At 34.1% G+C, this 16,433-nt stretch overlaps 1 protein-coding gene across 8 annotated transcripts in view; it reads left to right on the forward strand.

Annotated features, from left to right (window-relative positions):
* RNF13 (ring finger protein 13) overlaps window positions 1-16,433 on the forward strand; it is a 201,630-nt gene that overhangs the window by 147,265 nt on the left and 37,932 nt on the right. For all 8 annotated transcript variants that reach the window (XM_049099685.1, XM_025436175.3, XM_025436176.3 and 5 more), the window contains 2 exons: window positions 1,025-1,130; window positions 10,031-10,124. In XM_049099685.1, coding sequence (XP_048955642.1) covers window positions 1,025-1,130; window positions 10,031-10,124 — 200 coding nt within the window. The remainder of the gene's footprint in view (window positions 1-1,024; window positions 1,131-10,030; window positions 10,125-16,433) is intronic.

The raw sequence follows: 16,433 nt of genomic DNA on the forward strand, positions 1-16,433 counted from the left end.
TTTTTGTTTTGCATTAAACCCTTGTGTTATGAAGTAGCAGGCTTCACTGTCTAAAAATTCGCCCAGCAGTGGGTTACAATGTAGTGTTAATGGCATCATACTAGTTGAGTAGCACAGGAATACAATGGAGAAAGCAGTCATATTACTGGCCCTTCCCTAGACTGAAGATATTTTCTAATGCAGGATTTTGCAGCCATGTAAAGTTTGCTCACACAACAAAAATAGTGTGCCTATTCTGATCACAGTTTCATTTCATGAGTCCCTGTCAATTTTTATGATAGTAATAGCACTGTAAGTAATAAGTTGGTTAATAACAAAGGGGAATAAGGCATGTAGTGTTCTCTGTCCCTCCCCCACAACATACATATTTTAATGGCTTTTTCCAGGCAAGCAATGGGGAGGGTGGAGTATAGGGAGGAAGCTACAACTCCTATAAATTCCTTTACCAGTTTTTTATTCCGTATCTCACAGATGAATATAGAGTACTATAGGGGCTATGTCCATTGTACCTGGTGTAAGAAGTTCATGTAAAGCATATAGGGAAGAGGGCATTTTTTATTAATAGTGGCTTCAGAGTTTTACCATAGCAGGAACTGATGAATAGTAATTTGGTTGGGGTAGGGGTTTTTGTTGACATAGTACCCAAGGTACTACCATTGTTTTAATGCTGATTTTGCATGTAAAATAGGTAGAATTTTGCCCAGGTTGCTAAATTCAGTAAATGACACATTTCCAGGATGGACACAGTAAATATTGATTGGCTGATTTCCTGTACCCAGTCTAAAAGCTTCTTTAATTATGTAGGCAAGTTATTTTGTCAGGTATGTTAAATAAACTGAAAGAGAAAATATCTCTTAAATTATTGGAAATCATATATTAGAAAATGAGATAAAAAAATGAGATGAATGTAGTAGATTGAATTGTAATGTCTAAATGCCTTTTAAACAGTGTTTTTGTTTTTAATTAACATTCTAATTTGGCAACTCTTAATATTTCTCAATTACTAATTTTTGTTTTCTTCTAGGGGCCACATCATCTTAGTTCCAGAATTTAGTCTTCCTCTGGAATACTATCTAATCCCTTTCCTTATCATAGTGGGCATCTGTCTCATTTTGATAGTCATTTTCATGGTAGGTAAATTAATGTTAAATATATTTTAATATGGATGGTTCTAAAAGATAATTGCTTTGAGTGAGAGGAGGCATATATTGTATGAATCCATTTGTATGATTGGGTGTAGAAAAGGTGAAGATAATCTGGGTAGAAAAATCAAAACAGTGATTGCTTCTGGGGACTAGGAAGGGTTGAGGGATTTACTAAGAAGGAACTTTCTGGGGGTAAGTCATGTTCTGTATGTTGAAAGAGGTTTGGGTTGCACAAATGTCTATACATGTAAGTTTTTTGCATTTCATTATATATAAATTTTACCTAAGAGAAAAAAACTGTAAAAGAAATATAATACTAAGCTCTAAGTAATGATACATGCTTAAAGTATTTGGGGAGACATATACTCATTATCTGCAACTTACTTTGAAGTGCACTGTGAAAAAATGAGAAAAACAGGCGTATTGATGGATAAATAGAGGGATGGAAAGATAGATGATAAAAAAATGTAATACAATGTTAATTGTAGAATCTAGGTCTTGAGTATATGGGTATTATAAAATTTCTTCAACTCTTCTCTGTATTTGAAACTTTTCATATTAAAATGTAAATAAAGAGCAGTATGAGTGCTTGAGGTTAAGGGTGATAACACATTATCTCCAAAACAGTGGTTACCAAAGTATGGTCCTAGGGCTATTTGTTGTTTTTTGGGGTCCCAGGACTCTTAATGGGTCTGCACAATCAAAATTATTTTCCTAATCATACCAAGATATTATTTGCTCTTGTCACTTTATTCTCTCAGGGTTTAAAATGGGAGTTTTGAAAGCTACATGGATTGTGATATCAAAACAAATTGAAGGCAGAATTAGATAAGACAAAACTTCTATATTAAGATAGATACTAAAAGAGAATTGCAACCATATAAAACAGTCCCAGTATTCTCATTTTTTATTTTTATAAAGAATATTTATGTTAACATTCAATGAGTTTATTATTATATGGACATTTTAATTAATTTAGGGATTAAATGCCATCTTTTTTTTTTTAAGATTTTTATTTATTGATTCATGAGAGACATAGAGAGGGAGAGAGGCAGAGACATAGGCAGAGGGAGTAGCAGGTTCCCCACAAAGAGCCTGATGTGGGACTCGATTCCGGATCCCGGGATCATGCCCTGAGCCAAAGGCAGACACTCAACCGCTGAGCCACCCAGACATCCCCAAATGCCATCTTTGAAATGTTCAGTCTTTCTGTGATACTGGGGTATTTCTTTTTCACTTATTTAGATCTTTTATATCCATCAGTTTAATAATTTTTTGTGTAAACATTTTCATGTCTCTTGTTAGACTTTTGAAATTGCATTTTCTAAGTGGTGTTATTACTATAAGAACATTATTGGTTTTTTAAAAACAAAGTTTTAATTTTTGAATAATGTTAGGATTAACAGAAAAATTACAAAGAAGAGCATTCTCGTATATTTCTCACCTAGTTTCTCCTATTGGTAACATTTTACATTACTGCAGTCCATTTGTCAAAACTGAGAAACTGACATTGGTACATTATTAGTAACTAAACTCCACGCTTTGTATAGATTTCACTAGTTTTCCATTAATATTCTTTTTCTTGTTCCAGCATCTAAAACGTGGCACCACATTTTATTTAGTTAGCATGTCTTCCCAAGCTCCTCTGTTCTATGAGAGTCTGTCAGTCTCAGTCTCTGTTTTCCATAACCTTGACATTCTTGGGAAATCTTGGCCAGGTATCCTGTAGAATGTCCGTCAATCTGATGTTTTTCTTACGATTACAATGGGTTATAGATTATTGTTGTTTTAAGATTTTATTTCTTTATTAGAGAGAGAGAGAGAGGGAGAAAGAGTGAGATAGTATGAGCGGAGTGAAGAGTAGAGGGAGAAGCAGACTCCCCGCTGAGCAGGGAGCCCAATGTGGGGCTTGATCTGAGGACCCTGGGATCATGACCTGGGCCGAAAGCAGATGTTTAACCGAATGAGCCATCCAGGCATCCTGGGTTATAGGTTTTTTGGGGAGGGGTAATGAGTTTTTAAAAATAGAGGTGAAGTGCCATTCTTGCATCATGTCAAGGGAGTACATGATATCTATGTAACATCACTAATGGTATTAATGTTCTTTTGTTGGCTAAACTGGGTTTCTCCTTTATTAATATTTTTCTCTTTTTCTATTCTATTCTTAGTTTGGAAGTGAGGTACTTGTATGGCCCACCCTAAAGGTGGGGAGGGGCAGGCAGGATCTGGAGTGGGGAGGAGGAGGACATAGTATCTACTACATATATTATTTGGAATTCTTTTGTAAGAAAGATGTGTCCCTTCTTGGCATTTATTTATCTATTCAATCATTTATTTATATTAATATATAAATGGCCATGGGGAGCTTGGTCAACCTGGGACATGTGTCCCTTTGATTTGATCCATTCTTTTGTTTTTCTAAGCACTTCTTTCGTATCTGGTACTATAAGAAGCTTCAGACTTGTATCTTTCTTGCCCTAGCCCTAGAATTAGATATTTCTCCAAGGATCCCTGTTTTTTTTTTTTACTGAAAAATTTATTTAAAAACCAAGATTTGGACACTGGACATCATTTTCCTATATTAATCTTGTATCTACAAATTTGCTAAATTCTACTCCGGTAATTTGAGTTTGTTAATTCTCTTGGGTGTTCATTGTAGAGCAAGAATAATATAAAGAATAACAAAAAATACCCCTGGCAGAGTAGGAGTGGATGTAAATACCCTTAAACTAATAAAGATTATTGACTAAAAACTGAAAATGATCATTAAATGGTTAATTTATTAGAAGACTTCCCTTGAAAGTCAGAAACAATAAAAAAAGGATATATTGTTGAACCTCCTACTTAACATTATGCTTAATATATATAAATTGAGAGGGGGACAAAACTGTATAAGGATTAGAAATAAACCGCATTTTTTTTTCTTTTTCCTTATTTAATAATAAAGGGGTGCCAAATTATATGTCTTTTATCTGTTACAATGATCATTGTTTTTTTTCTCTTTTACTCTGTTTTTATGTTCAATTACATTAATTTATTTTGTAAAATTAAAAAATCCTTGTATTTGATTATGATGTATAAATTTTGTCTTTGCATTTTGGATTACTCAGATTTCTAATATGCATCAGTTAGTTCTACACTTGTACATAGATGCAAAAATCCTAAATAAAGTATTAGCATTCTGAATATCAAGATAAGGGACAGTTTTAGTATTATGGGGCCAAAATAATCTTTTTTTAAAATGAAATTATTTTATTTATTTATTTATTTATTTTAACAGAGAGAGGGAGATAGAGGAAGAAAGGTGTGTGTGTGGGGGGAGGACAGAGAGAGAGAGAGAGAGAGAGAGAAAGAGAAAGAGGAGGGGCAGAGGGAGATCATGACCTGAGCCGAAATCAAGAGTCAGACACTTACTGACTAAGCCACCCAGTGCCCCCTAATGTATGTTTCTAAGAAATTGTCTATTTTATCTGCTTTCAAGTATAGTGGAATAAAGTGATTTATAATATTTATATAGTCACATAATTTAAAGAGAATTTTTTTAAAGATTTATTTATTCATGAGAGACAGAGAGCGAGAGGCAGAGACTGAGGCAGAGGGAGAAGCAGGCTCCATTCAGAGACCCCAATGTAGGGCTCGATCCCAGGACCCCAGAATCATGCCCTGAGCTGAAGGCAGGTGCTCAACCACTGAGCCACCCAGGCATCCCAAGAATTTCTTTTTATAAAAGAGAATTTCTACTATATGTGAAATGAGTTCTCTTTATTCATATTTGTCCATGCCGTTCACAGTGTTATATCAGAAGTTTATCTGTTTTGTCTTTCAAAGAAGTAAACCTTGAGGGTTTCTTCTTCCTTTCACTCAACAAATTATTTATTTTACATCTATGATGCACTGTTGTAGGGTCTGAAGATTCATCAGTGAACAACATAGGTAAAAATACCTGATGTAAAGCAGCTCAGAATCCAGTGGAAGTTACATTCTAAAGTCTTCACTTTCTTTATCTATCTTATGAATTTCTGCTTTTTAAGAAATCTGTTTCAGGGGTAGAATTTAGTGATTCATCAGTTGTATATAATACTCAGTGCTCATTACATCAACTGCCCTCCTCAATGCCCACCACTCAGCTGTCCCTTCCACCACTTCCCTCCCCTCTAGCAAACCTCAGTTTGTTTCTGAGAGTTTAGCATCTCTTATGGTTTGCCTCCCTCTCAGTTTTCATCTTATTTTCATACACACACACACACACACACACACGCACGTGCACATACACAACCATCTTCTTTATAAATTCATCTGTTGATGGACATCTGAAGTCTCTCCATATTTTGGCTGTTCGGGACATTGCTGCTATAAATACTGAAGTGAATGTGCCCCTTTGAATCACTGTGTGTGTATTCTTTGGATAAATCCCTAGTAGTGTAATTGCTGGGTCATAGGGTAGCTCTGTTTTTAACTTATGAAGAACCTCTACACTGTTTTCCAGAGTGACTGTGCCAGCTTGCATTCCCACCAACTGTGTATGAGGGTTCCCCTTTCTCTGCATCCTTGCCAATGGCTGTTGTTTCCTGAGCTGTTAATTTTAGCCATTCTGACTGGTGTGAGGTGGTATCTCATTGTGGTTTTGATTTGTATTTCCCTGATGCCAAGTAATGTGGAACACTTTTTTCATTTTATCCATTGGCCATTTGGGTGTCCACTTTGGAGAAATGTCTGTCCATATTTTCTGCCCATTTCTTGACTGGAATTTTTTTGTGTGTTTTGGGTGTTAAGTTTGATAAGTTCTTAATAAATTTTGGATAGTAGCCCTTTATCTGGTAAGACATTTGCAGGTATCTTCTCTCATTCCCTAGGTTGCATTTTACTTTTGTTGTTTCCTTTGCTTTACAAAAGCTTTTTATCTTGATGAAGTCCCAATAGTTCAATTTTGCTTTTGTTTCTCTTGCCTTTGGAGATACGTCTACCAAGAAGTTGCTGCAGCTGAGGTCAAAGAGGTTGCTTTCTGTGTTCTCCTCTAGGATTTTGGTGGATTCCGTCTCACATTTAGGTCTTTCAACTATTTTGAGTTTATATTTGTGTATGGTGTAAGAAAGTAGTCCAGTTTCATTCCTTTGCATGTGGCTGTCCAATTTTCCCAGCACCGTTTGTTCATGAATTTCTTCTCTTAGCATCATTTTCTTCTATTTTGTTTGGTTATATTGCTTTTCTTTTCTAGCCTTTTCAGCTGAATGCTTATTAATTTTTTTCTTGTATACTCATTTAGGTTATACATTTCTGTTAAACAATTACTTTAGCTGCAACTCATAGCTTTTGATAAGGAATATTTTTATTTTAATTTGGTTTACATTAAATTTTTGTTGTTGTTGTTATATAGGATGTTTCTTTATCATTCTTGATGTTTCCATCCATGTGAAGGGAGTACTCAATTACTATAACTCCTAGCCCTTCCTTACCCTTTTTACTCATTTGGTCTTAGGAGAGATGAAGTATCTTATCTGTGTGGTGTATTTGGGAAGAATTAACCTAGGGCATGCCTCATTCAGCTCTACTTTTCTCTTGAGATTAACCTGTCTATACCTCATCCAGGACTAGTTCTGCAATTTTAGGGGTGGCTGAAAGGAAGGCCTGTTCCATTCCAGAGTTGTTTTGTTTGTATCTGGGTAGATAAGGCAGTCTAATTCTATGGTTCAGTAAAAAGTTGTATTTCTTTCTCCACTGCATTAGGTATTCCATCTGCTTCATTATCTTATTTCTCAAGTTATTTAGAATCCAGGAGGCAAAAAGCTATGCTAATTTTAAGGCCCCATCAGAAACTCAAATATCCATAATGATTTCTTCCTTGATATATGAACTATTTTAATAAAGTTTTAAATTTCCATAATACATATCTTTCTTACATATCTTTTCTATTGATTTCTAATTTAGTTTTATTGTTGTCAGAAGACATTATAGATTCTTGATTATTTCCAAAGACCTGCTTTATGGTTAAATTTTGTGAACATCCCACACATATGTGACAATAATTATGGAGTAGAAAGCTCTCTCTTCCTATCTATCTATCTATCTATCTATCTATCTATCTATCTATCTATCTATCTAGATAATGTATATATATATACACACACATTAGTTTGTGCTTGTGCAATTGTCTAATGTTTCTTTAAAAAATCATTTAAAAACTGCTTTATTGAGATAGAATTCATATAACATAAAATTGAACTATTAAAAGTATATAGTTGAGTGCAATTCACAGAATTCACCGAGATGTGCAATCATCTCAATTCTCTATAGTTTTTTGTACTCTTGTGTTTTCTAAAACAATGCTAGACAATAGAATAATACTGTAAAGCCACATTTGTTGTAAGTTTAAATTTTCTGGTAGCAAAACTAAAAAAAATAAACAGGTGATATTAAATTAAATACTATATTTAATACTATATTAAATTAAATACTATATTTAACAGGTGATAATAAATTAAATACTATATATTAATAAATCTAAAATGTATTTCATCATGGAGTTAATATAAATAACTATAAAGTATATTTTACATTCACTTTGTACCAAGTATTCACAATCTAGTGTATACTTTATGCTTTTAGAGCAAATCTCATATGAGAGTAGCCACATTTCAAGTGCTCAGACCTATATGTACCCAGTGGCTACCATACTGGGCAACATAGGCCTGTAATCTTTAATTTCTTTTTTCTCTGCTTCAGCTATAAATTACTGAGCTCGTGAATGCCCATAATTTTATCATTTTTCTAGATATTTTTTAATCATTGTCATGACTACCTCCTAATGATTTTTGTCTTAAATTCTATTTTGATACATCAGCTTTTCTTTTGCTTAGTATTAGCATGGAATATCTTCATTTCTTTATTTTTTACCTTTATATTTTTCTTAATGTGTCATAAAGTTTTAATTTTTTATCTTGGAAATAGCATATGGTTGGAATTTTTAAAAAACCTGATGAATTTAATCCACTTACATTTTTGTGCTTACACATATGTCTGGAATAATTTCCATTGCTTACTTCTTATTTTTTCTTCTTTGCAGATTTGGAATATTCAACTCTCTCTGTCTTTTTCCTACTGGTTTAAAAACTTACATTATAGTGTTATTCTTCTAGTTGTTACCATGCTATTTTTTAATAAGCACTTTTGAAGTGTAATTAACATATAATAAACTGCACATACTTAAATTGTACACACACCCCTGTGAAATCATTACCATAATCAAGATACTGAAATATCAATTAACTCAAAAAACTTTCTCATTCTCTTTGATCATCCTTCTCTCTCACCCGTTCGTGTTTTCATCCTTTTCCCATCCTTCATTCCTAGGTGCAGATCTCCTTTTGGTCACTATAGATTAGTTTGTATTTTTTCAGCTTTATACACATGGAATCATACATTATGTACATTATGCACTCTTCTGTGTCTGACTTCTTTTTCTTAGGATAATTTTGAGATTCATGTATTTTATTGAGAATATTGATTCATTCTTTTTTTTTTTTACCCAGTTATATTTGGTTGTATAAATATATCACGGTTTTGTTTATCCATTTACCTGTTGATACGCATTTGAGTTGTTTATGGTTTTGGATATTACAAATAAAGCTGACGTGGACATTTGTGTACAAGTTGTTACATGGATTTGTATTTTCATTTCTATTGGATAAATAAAAGTAAGAGTGGGATGATTGAGACATACGGTAAATGTGTGTTTAAAGTTATTTTTAAAAAACCATCAGCATTCCAAAGTGGATATACCAGTAGTGTATCACAATGCCAGTTCCTCCACTTCCTTGCCAACACTTGATATAGTCTCTTTAATTTTAGTCATTCTAATAGGTGTATAGTGGTATTTGTGATGAATTGTCATTTCTCGTTGACTAATTATGTTGAGTATCTCTTCCAGTGCTTATTTGCCATGCATGTATCATCTGTGGTGAAATGTTTATTCAGATATTTTACCCATTTTTTCCTATTGAGTTGCTTGTTTTTTGTTATTGTGTTTTGAGTTCTTCATAAATTCTGTATACAAATCCCTTATCAAATATGCAATTTGCAAATATTTTCTTTCAATCTGTGGTTTGTCTTTTATTTTCTGACAGTTCTTTTGAGGATAGAAGTCCTTAACATTGATAAAGTCAAATTTGTCAGATTTTTCTTTTTATGGGGGCACCTGAGTGGCTCAGTGGTTGAGCATCTGCCTTTGGCTCAGGTTGTGATCCTGGGCTCCCCATGGGGAGCCTGCTTCTCCTTCTGCCTGTGTCTCTGACTCTCTGTGTCTCTCATGAATAAATAAGTAAAACCTTAAAAAAATTTTCTTTTTCTTTTTATGGATGTAACTCTTGGCATTTGGCCCTGGCCCTGTGGACTTCCTTTTCGTTCTTGCAAGCATAGTCACCTATAGTTGAAATTATTTTGTATATTTTATTCAGCATTTCTTAGTATTCATAGTACAGTGTTTTGTAGTACTTGTATTTAGTTTGCTGCTACAACTGAAAGTGTAGTGACTAATAAATGTATGTTTGAAAATTTTATGAATTTGTACTTACAGGAATTTTAACTCTGCCTTCTTCTTGATCCAGTGGAGTCTTTGTAACCTGTGGTCTATCATTTATATTTGCAAACAAACAGTTCTATGTTATTTATAATGTTTCTGTTAGAGTAGATAACTTAGGTCAGTGATTAAAAAAACGAAGGATAATGTGAGGTAAACTATTTACTTATGTAATTAGTGTTCAATTAATGCAATTAGAGTTTAAGTAAATTGGATTAATTTGCAGCAGCTATCCAGAAACTTGTCTATTATTTTAATGGCCATTTTCTATTTGCATGTTTAGTATCTCGTTTCTTTTTTTCTTTATTTTTAGATCACAAAATTTGTCCAGGACAGACATAGAGCCAGAAGAAACAGACTTCGTAAAGATCAACTTAAGAAGCTCCCCGTGCATAAATTCAAAAAAGGTAATTGAATATTTTTATTTTCTAAACAAACACCATTAGTTTAAGAATACGTGTTGCCCTTACTCTAGTACTGTCTTCTGAGTCCTTGCCATATGCTATGCCTAATACTCCTTTAATAGTGAGTGAATGTGGGAGATGGTCTTTTGCTGAGGTGAACACAAGTGAAGGCAAGAAGGGGGTAAATGGTCTGCTGAGAATTTATAAACAATAGTGAAACTGACCAAAATGCTTTTTATTATCACCATGTGCCAGCAGTTACGAACCTAAATGGATATAATACTTCTGTGCATTAAGATTGTCTATTCCCACTAACCCTCCTTCCACTCTGTCCCACCATGTACCACGTTAACATTGTGTTAACTAAATACATAGTTAATTGTGTTGCATTAACTAAACACTCATTTGGCTATTATGTGTTTTAATATATTTTAAATGTATCATCTCACTTAATTTTCATATTTCTATGAAATGGATACTTTAATGGGCATTATGGATGAGGAAATAGAGGATCAGAGAGGCAAAAAACTTTACTGTCACACAGCCAGTCCCGACAGAGCTGGGGAGGTGTGTGGGTGTAAAAATCTAGTCAGTATAATTTCTCCTACCTGTGCTTTAGTACATGCTTGTTAAATCCTTCTGGATAGTAGCCCCAGACTTTTCAATTCCATATACCAGTAAAAAGTGTTCTGTTTTTTAATTTAGCAGGAAAAAAAAATGCATAGAGAGGAGAAACAATGAAGGCATTAAAATTTAGTTCTGCCCAAATTTTATTTTCTAAGTAATAAAATATTTTTAAAACGTTTCATGTGTAATAACCACTATTTTATTAAAAATATAACATTAACAAAAAAACTAGGAAAAACCGCATGTTGAAAGGGATAAAGACATTTATAAAAATGTACTGCACTGTTCCCATTCAGTGTGGATTAAGTAAATTATTCATAGGCCAGAAGTGGTTTGAGGACTGGCTATAGGAATCACTTTTTTAAGCTTCATTTTATTTTTATGATTCTAAAACCCATAAAAAAAAGTTTAAAAAATGGATGTTGTTCTAGGCATACATGGTGGGTTTTTCATTTGAGTAAGATGATAAAAGCCATTATAGGATTTTGAGCAGGGGAAAGGTAATATGTAAATTAAATGTTAAAAGGGTCTTTCTGCTGCTATGTTAAGAACAGGGTATAGGAGGTCTAAGGTATTAGCAGAGAGACCAGATAAAATGCCATTGCAGTAATCCAAGTGAGATATGAATGTGGCTTGAACTGAGTGATAGCAGTGGAGGAGATGAAGAAATCTTAAGTTCTGGATATATTTGGAAGATGGAATACATTGGATTATTAATGGACTAGATGTGGATAGAAAAACAAGGATGACTCCAGGATGGCATTGCTTTAAATAGAGGTAAGGATGGTTAATAAATGGAGCAGGTTTGGGGGGAAAATTGGGAAATTAGTTTTGGACATGTGGAATTTCACATGTCTAGTAGACATTATAAAGAGTGGAGTTTAAGAGAGGGATCTGAACTGGAGGTATTATATAAAGATGTATTTAAATCATGAGTCTGAATGACAGTACCAAGAGAATGAGTATAGGTGGACAGAAAAATACCAAAGATGTACTGGGACATTCCAACATTAAGTAAGGAAGAAGAGGAATCAGTGGTAAAAATGGAGCAGGAATGACCAGTTATTTAAGGAGAAAATCAGAAGAGTGTGCTTTACCAGAAACACTGAAGTGATGCAAATCTATCAAAGAGCAAGGAGTGATAATCTGTGTCACATGCTTCTGATAAATAAGTAAGATGAGAGCCAACAGTTGATTATTAGAAGTTACTGATTATCTCGATGAGCAGTTCTGACAGGCCAAAAATCTGAGATTGTGGTGAGTTTGGGAAAGAATGAAAGGAAAAGGATCAGAGACAACTTTTCAAGAAATTTACTGAAAAATGGAAGCAAAGAAATGAGGTAGCAGCTGGTGGAGAAGTTGGGTTAAGAAATAAAGCATGTTTGCTGAAGGAAATTGATGTTACAGTTGACAGGAGAGTTGCTGTAATACTAACTTTGAGAAGAGAAGGAGGAATGGGAGCTGGTGCACAAATAGGTGGCCTAGTCTTAGGATAGCAGTAGCAGGGAGCGTTGAGCTCTGATGGAAGGTAGAATATGTGAGTATAAAATCCTGGGACGGGGATCCCTGGGTGACGCAGCGGTTTGGCGCCTGCCTTTGGCCCAGGGAGTGATCCTGGAGACCCGGGATCGAATCCCACATTGGGCTCCCGATGCATGGAGCCTGCTTCTCCCTCTGCCTGTGTCTCTGCCTCTCTCTCTCTCTCTCTCTCTCTCTCTCTCTCTCTGACTATCATAAATAAATAAAAATTAAGAAAAAATAAAAAAATAAATAAAAATAAGAAATCCTGGGACGTGGGTATTCATGGTGGTACATCTGTGGAAATTTTCTTTACTTCCATTTTTCTCAGTGAAGTAGGAAACAATCATTAACTGAAGATGAGGATGATGGGAGAGGAGAGATGTTGGAGGTTTAAGAACAGAAAGATGAAATAGTTCTAGGAGAGTGAGTGGGCAGATGGACCAGAGAAATAAAATATGATTAACTGGGAGCCCGAACCTCCCTTTAAGGTTTCTAGTTATGAACCAGTCAACGTAACTAGGTTTTTCTCTAGCCATATTCATCTTGCAGGGTGGTTGTTTTTCTGTACTATCCTGTTTTTTTTAAACATGAAGTATGATATGTATACAAAAAGTATCTAAGATACATATTTCTGGAACCATCCAGTTTAAGAAATAGAACATTATAGCACCCCAGAAACTATTGTATACCCTTCTAAATCATAATCCTTTCCTTACTGGAAGTAATCATCCGGGCTTATGATATCATTTCTTTGTATTAAGTCTTACCAGCTATGTATTCATTCAAAACAATATGATTGAATATATTTCCTGGTTTTGAATTGCATTTTTTAAGTTTTAATTTTAATCACCTGGCGTTTATCATGACAAATGTACTTCTTAATCCACATCATGTACTTCAGCTGTCCCCTTTGGTTAATCACCAGTTCTCTATAGTTGAGTCTGTTTCTTGGTTTGCCCCCCCCCCCACTTTCTTACTCCTTTGCTCATTTGTTTCTTAAATTCCACATGAGTGAAATCATATGGTATTTGTCTTTTTCTGCCTTATTTTGCTTAGCATTACACTCTCTAGCTCCATATATGTTGCAAATGGCAAGATTTCATTCTTTTTATATGGCTGAATAGTATTTCACTGTGTTTGTGTGTGTGTGTGTGTGTATGTGTGTGTGTGTGTGTATATATATATACACATACACACACACACATACACATCTTCTTTACCTGTTCATCAGTTGATGGACACTTGAGCTGCTTCCATATCTTGGCTATCATAAATAACGCTGTTATAAACATTCAGAGTGTATATATCCCTTTGAATTAGTGTTTTGTAGTCTTTGAATAAATATACCCAGTAGTGCAATTGCTGAATCATAGGGTAGTTCTATTTTTAACTTTTTGAGGAACTTCCATACTGTTTATTAGAGTGGCTGCATCAGTTTGTGTCCCCATCAACAGAGCAAAGGGGTTCCTTTGTCTCCATATCCTCCCCAACACGTGTTATTTCTGTGTGTTTGAGTTGAGCTATTCTGACAGGTATGAGGTGATGTCTCATTGTAGTTTTGATTTATATTTCTCTGATGATAAGTGATGTTGAACATTTTTCATGTATCTGTTGGTCATTTGTGTATCTTTTTTTAGAGAAATGTCTGTTCATGTCTTCTGCCCATTTTTAATTGGTTTATTTTTTGGACATTGAAGGGTTTTTTTTTGGATTTGTTGTTTTTCTTTTCTTTAGTGGGCAATGAATTTTTATAAGTTCTTTATATACTTTGAATATTAACCCTTTATTGGACATGCCATTTGCAAAATTTTCTCCCATCCAGTAAGTGCCTTTTAGTTTTGTTATTTCCTTGGCTATGCAGAAGCTTTATTTTGATATAGCCCAGTAGTTTATTTTTGCTTTTGTTTCCCTTGCCTCAGGGACCTATCTAGAAAAACATTTCTATAGCTGATGTGAGAGAAATTACTGTGTTCTCTTCTATGATTTTTTATGGTTTCAGGTCTTACATTTAGGTCCTTAATCCATTTTGAGTTTATGTTTGTGTATGATCTAAGAAAGTGATCCAGTTTCATTCTTTTGCATGTGACTGTCTAGTTTTCCCACCATCATTTGTTGAAGAGACTGTCTTTTTCTTATTGCAAATTTTTGCCTCCTTTGTCAAAGATTAATTGACTATAAGCATGCTTTTATTTCTGGGTATATTTCTATTCCATTCTGTTGATCTATGTGTCTGTTTTTGTGCCAGTACCATACTGTTTTGATCACCGCAGCTTTGTACTGTATCTTGAAATTCGGGATTGTTATACCTCCAGGTTTGTTCTTTTTCAAGATTGCTTTGGCTACTTGGGGTGTTCTGTGGTTCCATACAAATTTTAGGTTTGTTTAGTTCTTTGAAAAGTGCTGTTGACATTTTGGTAGGGGTTGCATTAAATCTGTAGATTGTTTTAGGTAGCATGGACCTTGAGCTAATATTTGTTCTTCTAATCCATGAGCATGGAATATCTTTCTGTTTCTTTGTGTCATCTTCAATATCTTTTATCAACATTTTATAGTTTTCAGAGTTTCACCTCTTTGGTTAAGATTATTCCTAGGTATTTTATTTTTGGTGCAATTGTAAATGGAATTATTTTCTTAATTTCTTTTTCTACAGCTTCATTATTAGTTTATAGAAATGCAATGGATTTCTGTATATTGATTTTATATCTTGCAACCTTACTGAATACATTAATTCTATTAGATTTTTGGTGAGTCTTTAGGGTTCTCTGTATATTAGTATCATGTTACCTGCAGATAGTGAAGGTTTTACTTCTTCCTTACCAACTTGGATGCCTTTTATTTCTCTTTGTTATCTGATTGCTGTGGCTAGGACTTCCAGTACAGTGTTCAATAAAAATGGTAAAAATGGACATCCCTGTTTCTGTTCTTGGCCTTGGGGGGAAAAGCTCTCAGTTTTTCCCTTTGAGTATGATGTTAGTTGTGGGTTTTTCATATATAGCCTTTATTATGTTGGTGTACATTACCTCTAAACCTACTTCGTTGTAGGTTTTTATCATGAATGGATGTTGTATTTTGTCAGACGCTTTTTTCTGTACCTATTGAAATGATCATATGGTTTTTATCCTTTTATTGATACATATCATGTTGACTGATATGTGAATACTGAACTACCCTTGCATCCTGGAAATAAATCCCACTTGATCATGGAGAATGATTTTTTTAATGTATAGTTGGATTTGGTTTGCTAATTTTTTGTTGAGGATTTTTACATCTGTGTTCATCAGAAATACTGGCCTGCAGTTCCCTTTTATTGTGGTTTTTCCTGGTTTTGATATCAGGATAATTCTGGCTTCATAGAATGAATTTGGGAGCTTTCCTTCCTCTTCTATTTTTGGAATAATTTGAGAAGAATAGGTATTAACTCTTCTTTAAAATGTTTCATAGGGGGTCCTGGGTAGTACAGTCAGTTATGTGGCCAATTCTTGGTTTTTAGCTCAGGTCATGATCTCAGGATTGCGAGATTGATCCCTGTGTCTGGCTTTCTGCTCAGAACAGAGTCTGAACTCTTTCTGCCTCTGCCTCTCCCCCACCAAATAAATTTTTAAAATCCTAAAAATAAAATAAAACAAAATAAAATAAAATATTTTGTAGAATTCACCTGTGAAGCCATCTTGTCCTGGACTTGAGAGGTTTATTTATTACTAACACATTTCCATACCTGGTAACTATTCTGTTCACATTTTCTATTTCTTCCTGTTACGGAAGAGTATATGTTTCTAGGAATTTATCCATTTCTTCTAGTTAGTTCAATTTGTTGGCATACACTTTTTCATAATATTCTCTTATAACCCTTTGGATTTTTGTAGTGTCCGTTGTTATTTCTCTTCTATCATTTTTTATTTTGTTTGAGTCCTCCCCCCACTTTGATGAATCTAGCTAGATAAAGTATTCTTGGTTGAAGATTTTTTTTTTCCTTTCAGCTCTTTGAGTATATCATGCCATTTCTGTCCTGCAAAGTTTCTGCTAAAAAACCATTTGATAGCTTTATTGGCTTTGCCTGTTTTGTAACTGTTTTCTCTTGATGCTTTTAAAATGCTCTTTTCACTACTTTTTACTTTTTTCTTTTTATTAATTTTTATTTACTTTTTATCTTATTTTTTTGGTAGC

Source organism: Canis lupus, chromosome 23 (assembly GCF_003254725.2).
Source record: "Canis lupus dingo isolate Sandy chromosome 23, ASM325472v2, whole genome shotgun sequence".
In the NCBI taxonomy this organism is placed as follows: Eukaryota; Metazoa; Chordata; class Mammalia; order Carnivora; family Canidae; genus Canis; species Canis lupus.